This window comes from Pan paniscus, chromosome 17 (genome assembly GCF_029289425.2).
Source record: "Pan paniscus chromosome 17, NHGRI_mPanPan1-v2.0_pri, whole genome shotgun sequence".
NCBI lineage: Eukaryota > Metazoa > Chordata > Mammalia > Primates > Hominidae > Pan > Pan paniscus.
Window position 1 is genome coordinate 27,750,417 of NC_073266.2, and position 15,021 is coordinate 27,765,437.

Genomic DNA, 15,021 nt, shown 5'->3' on the forward strand with positions numbered 1-15,021 from the left:
CTTTCTTACCTAGGGCTGAAGTAAGAGGAAGTACCAAGAATGTGGAAAAGGGAACAAGAGCTTCTTGTATAGCTTTCACCTTAAAAATAAAATATTTCTGGCTATAGTCCCAGCACTTCAAGAGGCCAAGGCAGGAGGATCACTTGAGGTCAGGAGTTCAAGACAAGCCTGGGCAACATAGCGCGACCCCATTTCTACAAAAAAATAAAAAACATCAGCCAGGCATGGTGGCTTACACCTGTAGTCCAAGCTACTTGGGAGGCAGAGGTGGGAGGATTGCACCCAGGAGTTTGAGGTTGCAGTGAGCTGTGATTGTGCCACTGCACTCCACCGTGAGCAAGAGGTTGAGACCTCATCTCTAAAAAAATAAATAAAATATTTCTATATAAGTTAAGTTGAGGCTCTCCCTTTTCTTGTCACATTGCACTGAGGACTGAAGTAAGTGGGAAATTCTTGATGTTGATTTACTCTATAATACAAACCACGTGTCAGAAACCAAGAACCCTGCTACACACCAGAATACAAAGATGAATAGAAAGCAAATATTCATTTCTGTTTTTTAGTGGCTCCCAGACTAATGTGGCACACAGATATGATGGAGGAAAGTGAAAACTGCATACATCATAACTGTGTGATATGCTCCTATAGATTGCGAATTAAAGAAATACAGAAACTAGAAAGATACGAGTATGTTCTGTTCATGTTTCCCTAAATAATATATTTAATAGCTGGGTAATTATATCAATGTCTAATTAAATAAGCATAATGCCAACACCTCAAAAAAGAGGAAATGACTAATCAAAGAGGTGCCCTGAGGAGTCTGACTGGCCTTGCTGGATCTACAGTGAAAGACACTGTGACAGTTAGACGCTGCTTCTGTCATGAAGTCAATAGTTTGCGAGAATGATAATGTTACTATTCCACACAATTATGTGCCTGCCTACCATCAAAACTGTGAAATGCGGGTCTCTTTCTTAATTGTTATATTGCTCTTTCCCATATACAGGTATATCTATTCCTAAAAGGAGTAATGTTTTAAAATTTCTGTCATCTGTGTGTAGGTGGCAATTGTAGTCAAGTATTTCTTCCAATTTGGGTTCTTTCCCTGGAATAAGAATGTGGAGGTGAACAAAGATAAACCGTACCACCCCCCAAACATCATAGGAGTGGAAAAGAAGGAAGGTTATGTTCTCTATGACCTCATCCAGCTCCTGGCTCTGTTCTTTCATCGATCAATTTTGAAGGTACTGCATGTTAACAATTAATCAGTTCAAGTTGGTCATCTTCCTAGATAACCTGGACCGTAATCTTCCTAGATAATCTGGACATCAGGATTGGTGATGGGGCTGAGGGGCCAGTGAGTGGTATCTACTCATATGTTTAAAAAAAAAAAAAGAGAGAGAGAGAGAGAAGAAAAAGATTACATTCATTTAGTGGACATTTTTTCCAACACTTGTGGTGCTAAATAATGGAACTTACAATAAATCTGGGAGAATATTTCCCCATGTTTCCAACCTAGGTTAAATGTGTAATCATGAATCCACTTTTGTGGAACATTGCTTGAATGATGTGCAATATTCTAAGGCCAGATACACTAAATTCTGCTTCTGGTTTAAGCCAGAGCATCAGACAGTCACAATGTGCATGGATCATATAGTCTCATCTCCATCCCAGCTTCTGCCTCCCTTCTTCTAGTAGTACTGCTTTCATTGGGTAGCTTCTTGTCATGAAACCACTAGCTGTTGGTGAGAAAACACATATTCTTTAAAGTTGCCCAGTAAAACCCAGAGCTGTGCTTTCTCCTGCTTATTGTGGAGGAGGCCACTCATGATCCTGCTGGAGGAAGGCCTTTATACAGCATGGCCCTGCCTCAGCCTCAGGGACTCCTGTCCTTCTGAGCAACTTCATGGGTTTTTCCTTCTCACATGCTGTGAATTATAAACTAAACTTGTAAATATGCCATTTAATTCTAATAAATAGAAATTATTGCATACCATAGATTTTATGTATGAATGTACCTCTTGTTACAACCTTACTTTCTTTCCCTCGTCTTAACCTTGTCTTCTTATATAAAATATTTTAAATTCCTTTTATCCAGAAGTGTCTTTCTTAGTCCCTAGAATCCTTTTTAGAACCAGGCTTGGCATAAGTTAATACATACACGTACATATACATACATGCACACATAGATATGTAACAGTGTGTTTAACTTCTTCTGCCCTAGCTCAGTGAGCTATTTCAAACTCGGTTTCATCTGAGTGTACTCTGGTCAGCCTCCTCACTCTAGCTTCCATCACTTTGCAAAGTACCCAAGCCCTCCATTTGGAGGGAGCCTTAGCTGGGTCATTGGGTTGTGGCAGGTTTTTGAAAGCTATGTATCTAAGGAAATCAGTTAGCAAAAATTGAATTTGCCTAAATCTTACAGTTCTTCTGTTGGATATGTTAATTACTTGAATTTATTTAGTATACTGATTTTTGTTATGAACATATTAATAAATGTATTAACCTTGTTTTTTAGTCTTAGAAATTCACTTTTTAAATTTCAGTATTTAATACTCGATGGTATAATTTTGATCACTTCAGAATTCTCTTGCAACCTTTGCATTCTTTTGTATCATTTAAAATTATTATAACTCTTTAGGCACTTTTACTATCTTTTCATCAATGTTCAAATGGCTTAACTGCTGCAATTTTATATTTAAAACATATAATAAAATCTTGGTGTTTCATATTGATCTTATTCTTTTTTTGAAAATTTCAAATATATGAATGTATATGAGATTTGAGGTAATGGCATTATGTTAAAATTTTAATTAAATATATAAAAATAGTTTTTAGAATGATAAATCTTTTCTTAAGAAGACAAGCTACCCCATAGCTTTTGAAAAAATAAATCTTTCATATAATGTTGCTATGAAAACCAAACAATTAAAACTGCAGAAATTTCAAAAGTGCTTGAAACCATCCTGTTTCATACAAATTGCTGTATATTTGATAAATAATTAGAAGAATTGGCAAACAAGTAAATATACTACTGAGAAAGTTGTGAAATAATCTAAATATATGAAGGTTGGCCAAAGAGGAAACAACTCTTAAAATAATAGGAAAGAAATCCATATAAACTGAAAAATCCCATTACGAAAAGCTAAAGTGTTTGTTATGTTTATAAGAATACATTCATTGAATATGTTTAAGAATAACACATTTACAAATAAACATTTAAGAGTCATCTGTCAAATGAGTGACTGGTGGATTGATCATTCTCGGAGTTGGTTTTGACCAACTGATTTCTGACAAATTGGCCTGGAGCTCTTGTCCTCCATGTACGAGTCAGAGAGAAGACCAGGCAATGTCTTAGGGAGCAAATGCATGGCCAAAGAGCTCAGGGGAGAGCTCCGTCCAACAGCAGCAAGGTCATCAGGGTGACTTTCCATCCAATAAGTCAAGTCACTATAATTTCTTCCTTAGTCCATCTGCCAAAAGCTATCTGTCTCCATCTTAATTATCAGCTAAAATCTTATTGTCTATACCCACCCATCTCTTCCCTACTGGGACCCTCATAAAGCTCTAGACAAGCTTTCTTTTCTTGTGTATTAGTCCGTTTTCATGCTGCTGATAAAGACATACCTGAGACTGGGCAATTTACAAAAGAAAGAGTTTTAATGGACTTACAGTTCCACACGGCTGGGGAGGCCTCACAATCATGGCAGAAAGGGAGGAGGAGCAAGTCACATCTTACTTGGATGGTGGCAGGCAAAGAGAGGAGTGCTTGTTCAGGGAAACTCCCCTTTTTATAACCATCAGATCTCATGAGACTTATTCACTACCACGAGAACAGCATGGGAAAGACCTGCCCCCATGACTCAATTACGTCCCACCAGGTCTCTCCCACAACATGTGGGAATTCAAGATGAGATATGGGGACACAGCCAAACCATATCATCTTGCTTTTCTAATCTTGAAGGACAGTTTGTTGGATGAGATTTTGTAAGACAGAATACCAAGGGTTCCACCTGAAATAGTAGCCTCATTTGTCCCTGTCCCTGCTTTCTCAGTGCCATGGCTTATGGGATGAAGATGACATGACTGAAAGTGGCATGGACAAGGAGGAATCAGATGATGAGCTCTCCCTCGGTCATGGCAGGAGGGACTCCTCCGATTCTCTCAAGTCCATCAACCTGGCCGCGTCTGTGGAGTCAGTGCATGTGACCTTCCCGGAGCAGCAGACAGCTGTCCGGAGGAAGCGCTCCGGCAGCAGCTCCGAGCCATCCCAGAGATCCAGCTTTTCTTCAAACAGATCCCAAAGAGGTATCTGTCAACACAATATATCTAGGCTGTAGTTAGCTCCCAGGTGGCCTTGTTTTTCTGGTGCCTGTGGGTCTGGGGCAAGGGAGTGTATTGGGTGCTATCAAGAGACAGACATTGTTATGTGAAAAGAAAGGGCTTTGAAATCATAGAAACCCGGGTTCAAATCCTGCCTCAGCTGTGTGACCCCATTACCCAAAACACCTTATTGTATCTCAGGACAAGGGTTTCAGATAATTGTGAAAAATGGCCGGCACACTGCCTTGTACCTAATAAACGCCAGGCTCATGATAATTTATTTTTGTTACATGCGAAAAATCTGCAGGGCGTGTCCAGAGTGCTATCAATCACAATGTATTTTTTAAACATATTTAGATGTAATTGATGAGAACTTTTAGCCAAACTATGGTTATTTCCTAGTCTAGTAATTAATTTTTTCCTAAACAACGAGTACAGTCAGAAAGTAGATATGCCTCACAGCTGCCCCTCTTGGAATCACTAGGCTTTTGTATCTATGGGGCTCCTGTCTGAAGCTTTTGTAATTATGGGGCTCCTGTCTGAAGCTTTTGTACTTACGGGGCTCCTGTCTGAAGCTTTCCATGCAGTGGTGTATAGTCATCTTCAGAACCTGCTTTTGAGGCAGATACTGGCAGATTATGTCATATTCATTTTACAATTAGAGAAACTAGAATAGGAAAACAGACATGGGGCATCCTATCTGGAACACCTGCATCCTAGTACCCTAGTTAGCACAATAAAAACTATCCTTCCAGTTTATTTACTTCTGAAACAAAGATTGCATAACAATCCAGGAAAGAGCCACCATGGGGTGTTAAACCCCACAGGCCTGCGATGGGAGCAGAGTTGAGGACAAATCCCAAGGCCTCAGTAATTGTTCATAAATGCATCCGTGCATACTCATCCTCCCAAACAGTCCCAAGCTATCCCTCCACCATGTGGGCTCTGGGTTCTGCTTCTTGGATATTTAGGTGAACAAACCCCAGGCTTCACCACCCATCTTATGATCTCTTTTTATTTCTAGGCAGCACAAGCACCCGAAACAGCAGTCAAAAAGGAAGCAGTGTTTTGAGTACTAAGCAAAAAAGCAAAAGGGAACTTTATATGGAAAAGATTCAAGAACATTTAATCAAAGCAAAAGCCTTTACCATAAAGAAGTGAGTCCATGGGAACATATGGCATGTGTGCTTTATTTTAGGGTTTTGGGCTTTATTATTTCCTATAAACCAGGAGCAGAGCAGAGAAGTAACTTCTCGTGTCACAAATGTTATCTGCGTAAGGCAGAATGAAATTACCGCTTTTTGTCTTGTTTTTAAAAATCATTTTTCTGTAAGTGTGATTCATTTTATATCCATTGCATTTATGCACATGCTTTTTCTATTTGAACAGAGTAAATGGGTCATTTCAAGGGCTCGTGGATTGTATTCTTAGGCATTATCATGGTGAAGTCCAGCCAGACTGAGAGGAATACAGTGTCAATGCTGGAAGGGCCTTAGACCTGCACTCTTATCCTGAGAAGGGGATGGAAGTGCATGGTGGGGAAATGCTTTGTCCATGTTCATACACCTGTTACCCAGCAAACTACACAGGTCCCTCCACCTGCTGGGGATGGAAGTGGTGCATGGGACTGGGACTGCCAGCTGGGAGTGGAGCCCTGGACAGAGGCTCTGAGAGCAGGAGAGCCAGTGGCACCTGAACGTGGCGTTGAACTGAAGGCAGGTCCCAGAGCAAAGACAGGGCAAAGGTTAGACAGACAAGCAAGAGCCAGCAGGACACCACACTAAGGCACAGAGCAAAGCATAGATAAAAGGCCAGGGTAGTATTTGGGAGCCAGGATGGACACAGGCCCTAAAACAGGAGGAGCAGAGGTGTTGCACATTCAAACGCGCATGGACCAAGCACTCCAAGTCTGAGCACCCTCATGCATTCCCTCATTTACTTCCCACCTTGGCCCTAGGCATCAGGTCTTCTCATCACTCCAGTTTTACAGATAAGAAAACTAAACACAGAGGTTACATAGCATGCTCATGGTTCTCGCCGGTGGTGAGCAACTGAATCAGGCTACAAACCCAACACCTCGTTCCCAGGGCATCATACCATTCTATTATGCTTCAAGCAAGAGGAGAGGGCTGTTGTGCCATCAGCAGAGAGGGCTGCAGTACCTATCTTGGCAGTAAATGTGTATACGCTCTCCGTTAGAACAGGAACTGTCCACAGCGGGACTATCCTGAGGCAGAGAGAGGAAGGTGGGACCTGACTGGAAAGGGGAATGCGGAGGAGTGGCATGATGGCAGTGTCTGGTCATTTCTGCCATCCTGCCCTTCCTGAAACAAGTGGGTTGGGGGTGGGGTTCTCCATTTTGCAGGACGCTGGAGATCTACGTGCCCATCAAACAGTTCTTTTACAACCTCATCCACCCGGAGTATAGCGCCGTGACTGACGTGTATGTGCTCATGTTCCTGGCTGACACCGTGGACTTCATCATCATTGTCTTCGGCTTTTGGGCCTTTGGGGTAGGTTGGGGCAAAGGCCACAGTACCCGCCCTGACCCATGGCTATGGCGCTCCCTCCCGTGAATTGCCTCTCTTGGGCATGAATTTGTTATCTCTTCCCCAGAAACACTCAGCAGCTGCAGACATCACCTCTTCACTGTCAGAGGACCAGGTCCCGGGGCCGTTTTTGGTGATGGTCCTCATTCAGTTTGGAACCATGGTGGTGGACCGAGCCCTCTACCTCAGGAAGACTGTACTGGGAAAGGTCATCTTCCAGGTCATTCTTGTGTTCGGAATTCACTTCTGGATGTTCTTCATCTTACCTGGTGTGACTGAGAGGTAAGGTCTTCAGAAGCCAGAGGCACCAGCCTGCCTCCATGCAACTGTGTTTCCTGAGGTGATACTCGCATGCATTGCACAGCAGAACTGCCAGCCACAGGCAGAGCCTTGGCACAGCAGCACCACGGGTAGGAAGAGCTAAAGGTTTGGGTCAATAGTCAACGCAAATCCAAAGTGTGAACTGATTCCTCAAAAATATTTTAATTACATATTATCTACATTTGTAGAAATAAGTTTTCTATAAATAATAAAGGTGACAGCCTTAATGACCTGAGCAAACCTAGGGTATTTGTGCTGTGTTTCTCTCTACACCTTAGCAGAGGTGGAGGTAAAGTGGAATATGGTCTTGGGGGCATTTTTGAGAGGGAGAGAGGGCACAGACTAAGTCATGCGAGAAATAGATGAACAAATGGAGGCTGCTAAATGGATAGAAGAAGAGATAGAGGGAGAGGGATGGGGAGCAGATGATAGAGTCTCCACATAGGAGACTGGTGGGGGTTAACTGCAGCGGGGTTTGAAAGCACCTAGCAATGTCTCAGCTTGTGGTAAGAGAAGCACGCAGACCCATCCTGCTGGACTCTGCTGCTGTTAATACAACTAGTGCTGCTGGTCAGGGTGGCCGGAAGCTGTTGGGAAAGGGCTGGTAAGATCCTTCAAAGTGGCTGCTGTGCTTCCCTCTGTCACCTAGAACCCTAAGGAAAGGGTGTTGACCTTCAGTTCCCCAGTGTGCCTGGCATCTCCAAGCTCTGCTCCCTCCCAGCCTCCTTCTCCCCAGCCTCCAACCCAAAGTCTACTTCCTCCTTACTCTTGAGATCTCTGTTCAGATGACACTTCTCTATAGACTGTCTCCCACCTCACGCCTCCAGGCAAAACAGTGTTTATGACAGTTGGTGCTCATGGATGAACAAATGATCCGGTCATTTCAGCAAAGAAAAACAAAGTGGAGTTTTATAAATGGGAAATATCTGCTTTGTCAGGTTATGAAAGAAAAGGCTCTGCAGAAGGTGAATGTGGCCTTGTCCATATGATGCAGTAGGAATAGGAATTTTTAATAAGCATATCTGATTTTATGTACACAAGCAAACTATAACTCTTCGTCACTGGCCTGGGGAGCCACATACCTAATCCAGTGAAGCTGCCATCATCTGCTGTGGCTCTGAAAGCCTCCTCTGGAACTGCGCTCCCAGACTGTGACATGCTAGTCTTTTAAAAAATTTATTTATTTATTGTTTTTAGGGACAAAATCTCACTCCATCACCCAGGCTAGAGTGCAGTGGCATGATCATAGCTCACTGCAACCTTGAACTCCTGGGCTCAAACAATCCTCCCGCCTCAGCTTCCAGAGCAGCTGGGGATACAGGTGCACATCACCGCTCCTGACTATTTTTTATTTTTATTTTTTGTAGAGATGAGGTCTCATTATGTTACCCAGGCTGGTCTCAGAGGCCTGGCCTCAAGCAATCCTCCTGCCTGGGCCTCTCAAAGTGGTAGGATTGCAGGCATGAGCCACTGTGCCCGGTCAATGATGTACTATTTTAAACATCCTCAGGTATCTCCGAAAATCTTCATGCTTAACAGAAAATTTGATCTTTTGATCACACCTCCGAGTCATTTGTAGCCAAGTCTTATGAATAACATATCAAACAGGCAGGCTAATATCATTTGGGAAGAATGAATAGAAAGTAATGAAAAAAATGGATTTTACGTATGTGGCTCATAAGTAAACCAGTTCAAGTGTAATTCCTATTGAGAAAATCCAAATTGCTTCTAACAGTAGCCAGAGCCTAATGGCTGCTTTTGTTTGAGTGTTTAGGTTCTGACCATTCGATTTCAGTATAGGAATTATTGCTTTATAATAATTATAAACATTATTATTAAAAATAAATTCTAATTATAAAATTGTTGCTTTATAATAATAAATGGTGACAATGCAGATATTTTTAAAGGAAAGTAGAATTGGGATACTTTTTCCTGAGTCTACAGTAGAACTAAATAAAGGATTGTTACCCAGAAGAGACACAATAACCCAGTTCTCCATTCCACACCATATATTGGGAGATTAAATATAGCCCAGGCTATAATAATAATTCAGATGAAGGCCACTGCTTTTACAAATATTATAATTTTTTCATGAGAGTGTTGCAAATATTGTTTGTTGGTATTTAAAATAGAATACATAAAATACATTTTTCAGTACAAAACCAGCCTTCACAGAAACTCTTAATTTCAGAGAAGAAAGACACCTTAAAACGCTTTCCAAGCCTATTACCTAATTTTGCAGATTAAGATAGATACAACCCAGAAAGAAAAGTGATCTCCCCAAAGTCATTCAGCCAGTGAATGGTGATACTAGATCCTAATCCCAGGCCAGCAAAATAAGTAAAAATAAAAGACATCCGGATTGGGTTGGGCATGGTGGCTCACGCCTGTAATCCCAGCACTATGGGAGGCTGGGCCAGGTGGATCACAAGGTCAGGAGTTAGAGACCAGACCAGCCTGGCCAATATGGTGAAACCCTGTCTTAAAAAAAAAAAAAAATGCCGTATGTGGTGTCGCGTGCCTATAGTCCCAGCTACTCAGGAGGCTGAGGCAGGAGAATCGCTTGAACCCTGGAGGCAGAAGTTGCAGTGAGCTGAGATTGCACTGCTGCACTCCAGCCTGGGCGACAAAGAGTGAGACTGCATCACACACACACACACACACCCACACACACACACACACACACACAAAATCCAGATTGGATAGCAAGAAGCAAAACCATGCGGCAGATATGACAGCCTATATAGAAAATCCGGTGGAATCTACAATAAGGCTGTCAGAAGTTATAAATGAACTTTGGAAGCTTGCAGATACAAAACCAGCATACAAAACTCAATTGTATTTTTATATGCAGCAATAAATACTCAATAATTTGAATTTTTAAGAATGTCATTTACAATGCCATTAAAAATATGAAAAACTATCATATTTAGGGATAAATATGATAAAACATGTGCAAGATTTGTACAATGTAAATATAAAAGGCATGGCTGAGAGAAATTAAAGAAGGCCTAAATAAATCAAGAAGACTTAAATTCATGCATCAAAATACTTGTGAATTTCTCATGAATTTGGGGGAGATGCAGTTTCTCCCCAAATTGATCTATAGATTGACCACGGTGCACATCAAAATTCCCAGCAAGATTTTTTGGTAGAATTTGGAAAGCTGACAAAAATTCATATGGAATTGCAAAAGATCTAGAAGAACTGAAATAACTTTGAAAAAGAACAGTATTGGAGCACTTATTCTTCCTGACCTCAAGCATTATTATAAAGCTGTGATGATCAAGCAGTGAGGTGTAGCCTCAAGATTCAGACGAACAGAATAACGGAACAGAACAGAGAGTTCAGAAATAGAAGACCCACAGTCCCAATTCAGCTGATGTAGGGAAGGTGCAAAGGCCATCCAGTGAAGACAGAACAGTCTTTTCAACAAATGCAAATGGTGCTGGAACCATTAGATATCTCCATGGGGGTGTGGGCAAGAGAGAGACAGAAAGAGAAGGAAGGAAAGAAGGAAGCAAGAAGGAAGGAAGGGGTAAGAGAGAGAGAAAGAAAGAAGGGAGGGAGGGAGGGAAGGAAGAAAGGGAGGGAGGGAGGCAGGGGACAAATCCAAAATATGGCACAAAGAGAAATACGGTGCTTGTATCAAAACATTCAAGTATGGATCTTAATTTTAAGGACAGAGAAGATTATACCAAACTCTCACCAAGTCAAAAGTTTTCTTTTTATTTCCTTTTTAAAATCTGTACTGACCATGTTTAAGACATTTGGAGAATGCTGCATTTATCCAAAGTTTAAAGTGGTCCTATAGCTCATCATTCTTTGAAATTATATTCTAAAATGTTTTTCTAGTGTGAAATTTAATTCTACTATTTTTTTTCAAACTTGTGCTAGCAGTCCTGAACTGTACAATACTATGTCTCTTCACTATTCACCTGGAGAAAAGACTACCATCTGTATTGTTGAGGAAATCATTAAAAATAAATAAACGTTAGGTCACGGAGTTATAGATTTGCAGAACTAGGAAGAATTGTCAAATAAAGACACTGATGTCTTGAGAAATGATGGCTTGGGAAACAAACCCCATAACATATAGACAGAACTGGAACCAAATCCAGGTGTTTCCAGAGTTTGTTAGTCCATTACTTATTTTTATAATGAATAGGAAAAAGAAATTGAGAGTCCACCTATCAGAATTCTTTCTCCTACATATTCCAAATGGATCCTCTCTCTCTCTCTCTATATATATATATGTGTGTGTGTGTGTGTGTGTGTGTTTATATATATTTTTAATATATCATATATATAATGTATATAGGTTTTTTCTTTCAGGAGTCTAATTTGGACTATGGTAGCTGCATCATCTACATAGTGAGAAAATATTTATCAGTAAATTCACTTAATAATTTATTTTAATTATGGCCTAAACAACGGTATAAGACAGATTGGAGGCACCATTCACAGGAAATCATTTTAATTATTGAATTTTTTTATCCCAGCTTTTGCCTTTGAAGTGATCCACTATGTGTAGACAGTTCATTAGAATTGAGTTGGAATGATGAAGGGGAAATTCTGTTGGCCTGTTGTTTTAATTCGACACTGCCATCCTTTTGTTTCAGAAGAGTATTTCATTGCTTCACTTTCTGTACTTTTACATTTTAGGAAATTCAGCCAGAACCTGGTTGCCCAGCTTTGGTACTTTGTGAAATGTGTTTACTTCGGGTTGTCTGCTTACCAGATCCGTTGCGGCTACCCAACGCGAGTCCTGGGGAACTTCCTCACCAAGAGCTACAATTACGTCAACCTCTTCTTATTCCAAGGGTAGGACACTCTGCATTGTCACAGTCACTTATGGGGGAAGAATAGCCGTGGAAAGGCATTTTGTTTCCCAACTGGGAAGTAAGGGGGAGAGGATGAATTCAGCAGTGGGAATCATTGTGGAACTCTTACGATGTTGGCAAAGGAACAAATATGCCTCTTTAAACACCTTTCTATGTTTAATTGCCACAAGCCTGTCCGGGTGCTGTTCTACATTCATCCACGTGGGTTAGTATCCTGCATAATTACTGTGATAATATTTGAGAATGAAAAATAGGGGTACATGATCTGTAAGTATTTATATACTTCTGGGCACAAAAGAACACAGTATGTGGAGCCTGGACTATTCCAAATACCTTGGGAATTCCAAATTATCCTTAGAATTTTTTGTATACAGTAAGTTCCTCCATTGAAGAGGAGCATTCTTTCTGCCTAACACCAACCTGAATGCCATCACCTGTGTGCCCACGTAGCAAGTTAACTACTCAAAGCACATGTGCTCTTCTATGTGACAAGTTTAGCAGTAGCATCTCCTCTCTGTTCTCTCGCAAATTAAACCACGGCATAAAAAGTGAGACAGTCCGTGGCACTGCTGGCTCCTCCTCAGCACCAGACAGAAGAGGTGTCGAGTGCCTTCAGATGCTGTGAAGCGCTGTGTGTGGGGTCGTGTTTCATACAGTGCTAGCCTGCGACTGGGCCTGATGTTGCTTCCAGGGATTGGATTTATATTCACTTGACAGGGCTGAGGCATCCTAGGGGAGAATTTCTGAGTGGCAATCCACACTGCTTTGAGGGCCCTGGGAGAACCCAGATTCTCCAGGCTGGGAGAAGCTCTGTGTCAGTCAAGAGACAAGGAAAATTCTTCAGAGCCTGGAGGAGCCCAGGCCAATCCCTTCTGAAACACAACTGAACCACAGAGGCTGAGCCAACACCATCACTGTGGTACTCCAGCAAGTCCTGCGGTTGAGGGGCCTCACACCCTGGCTCCCTACAACCTCTCCTTCTCCCTCTGCCTTTATCCATTTGCCCTCATTTTTAACCTACCAGGTGCACCACCCCTACTAACTCATCCAGCAACAGAGCCGCAGTCATTCAGCACCGCATGGCCAAGGGTCTCGTAACATGAACAAATACATGTGAAAGAAGCTGAGTCACCTTCACACCTTCACACTTATTTAAAAGGGAGATCCCAGTTGGTTATGATCATCAGAGAAAAGGAAAAGAATGAAAAAATACAAATCCATAGATTCGACTTATAATGAAAAGCAGTTGTGTTCCAAGTTGGGTTTTACTGGAAGGGTCACCTAGAGAATTGTTTCTGAGTCATGAGGTTAAAGCAGTTAAGGAACTGCTTGAGCTCCTGGGTGAGAAGGGTGGTGGGGGCCACCCACGAATGTCTCTCTGACGAGATGTGTTTCCTGCCAGGTTTCGCCTCGTGCCCTTTTTGACTGAGCTGAGGGCAGTGATGGACTGGGTGTGGACGGACACAACTTTGAGCCTGTCCAGCTGGATCTGTGTGGAGGACATCTATGCTCACATATTCATCCTGAAGTGTTGGCGGGAGTCGGAGAAGGTAAGAAGCCAGGAGATGTGCCTTATTCCTGTCTGCTTCTCTTAGATACAGGCTGGTTATAAGATGAATGTGAGCTTCTGCTCACAATGAAGGCATGAGGCAAAAACTACCACAACCTATAAATGTCCCAGTGATTTCCAACCCACTAGAGTTGGGAATTTAGACTTACTGCCGTCATAGTCATCAATAGCATCCAGATGTTTTCTTCTTTCGGCAACTTCATATTGTAGTTATTTTTAAAAAACGGTATATTGCTTGCTATATCCCAACAACTCTTAAATGGCTCCTTTGGGAGCAGAAAGGAATGTGATGTTATAGAGAAAAGTGGGGCTGGTGGTGGCTTGGACTCATGCTTACTTCTGACTCACTTTTTGAAGAGGGATGGACAATTTAACCTCTTTGTGCAAAGAAAATTGAAGTGCAAATATCTGCTTATTCTGCCAGGCTGAATATTAAGGTTTAAATATGTCTAGATTACTATTATTTATTGTACTTCTCAAAAGTTTAATATATGGAAGAAGAGTCTGTTGCATAAGAGCAATAGGAATACCCAAAAAACATTAGCTGGGGTGATATGAAATGTCTTTCTTTCTCGTCTCCAAATACCCTCCTTGAAAAAGTCTCCTCTGTGTGATTCCTGGTGTGTTCTGCAGCTTTCCCTGGGAATTTCAGCGTTACAGTCATGGGGCCTGTTGTACTGTGCTCTCTGTTTATGGGTTTGTGAAGTGAGGGAGATGGGGCTGGCAATATACTTAAAATCATATTTGCTTGTCCTGGTTTCTAAGGAGCAGAGGAGCTGACAGGATGCCAGAATATGAGAGCCTCTCTATCAAAGGAACATTGAGGGTAGCAACTAGGGTGACAAAGGGTCTGGAAATCCTGACACACAAGGAAAAGTAGGAAGAACTAGGGATTGTTTGGTCTAAAGTAGAAAAAAAATAGGGGTATCTGTGCAGAAAAAGTAGATGTTTTTAACAATTTGAAATGTTGGAAAGAGATGAGAAATTGAAATTAATTTGTGAGACTTAAGAAAAACAGAATTAAGACAGGTAGGCAAAAGCTCCAGTATGTTTCAATGGAATATGAAGAATTTCTAACAACTAAAGCTACCCCAAAGTACATGCAAAGGATCACACACAGGGGACTTATGAAACCTCTGCCCTAAGTCTACTTCAGACCCTGGAATCACTCATTCGACAGATATATCAGTTGTCTGTTGCTGCTAACAAACTACCTCCAAATACAGTGGTTTAAAAAACAACTCTTTAATTGTGGCACATACACACCATGGAATACTATGCAGCCATAAAAAAGAATGAGATCATGTCGTTTGCAGATACATGGATGAAGGTGGAAGCCATCATTCTCAGCAAACTAACACAGGTACAGAAGACCAAACACCGCATGTTCTCACTCATAAGCGGGAGCCGAACA

General features: G+C 41.5%; 1 protein-coding gene across 4 annotated transcripts in view; it reads left to right on the plus strand.

Moving 5' to 3' along the window:
• The window catches only part of PIEZO2 (piezo type mechanosensitive ion channel component 2), a 478,719-nt gene that overhangs the window by 445,421 nt on the left and 18,277 nt on the right, over positions 1-15,021 (plus strand). For all 4 annotated transcript variants that reach the window (XM_034943968.3, XM_034943967.3, XM_008959670.5 and 1 more), the window contains 7 exons: positions 1,062-1,244; positions 4,056-4,308; positions 5,348-5,480; positions 6,689-6,836; positions 6,940-7,154; positions 11,859-12,017; positions 13,440-13,587. In XM_034943968.3, coding sequence (XP_034799859.2) covers positions 1,062-1,244; positions 4,056-4,308; positions 5,348-5,480; positions 6,689-6,836; positions 6,940-7,154; positions 11,859-12,017; positions 13,440-13,587 — 1,239 coding nt within the window. The remainder of the gene's footprint in view (positions 1-1,061; positions 1,245-4,055; positions 4,309-5,347; positions 5,481-6,688; positions 6,837-6,939; positions 7,155-11,858; positions 12,018-13,439; positions 13,588-15,021) is intronic.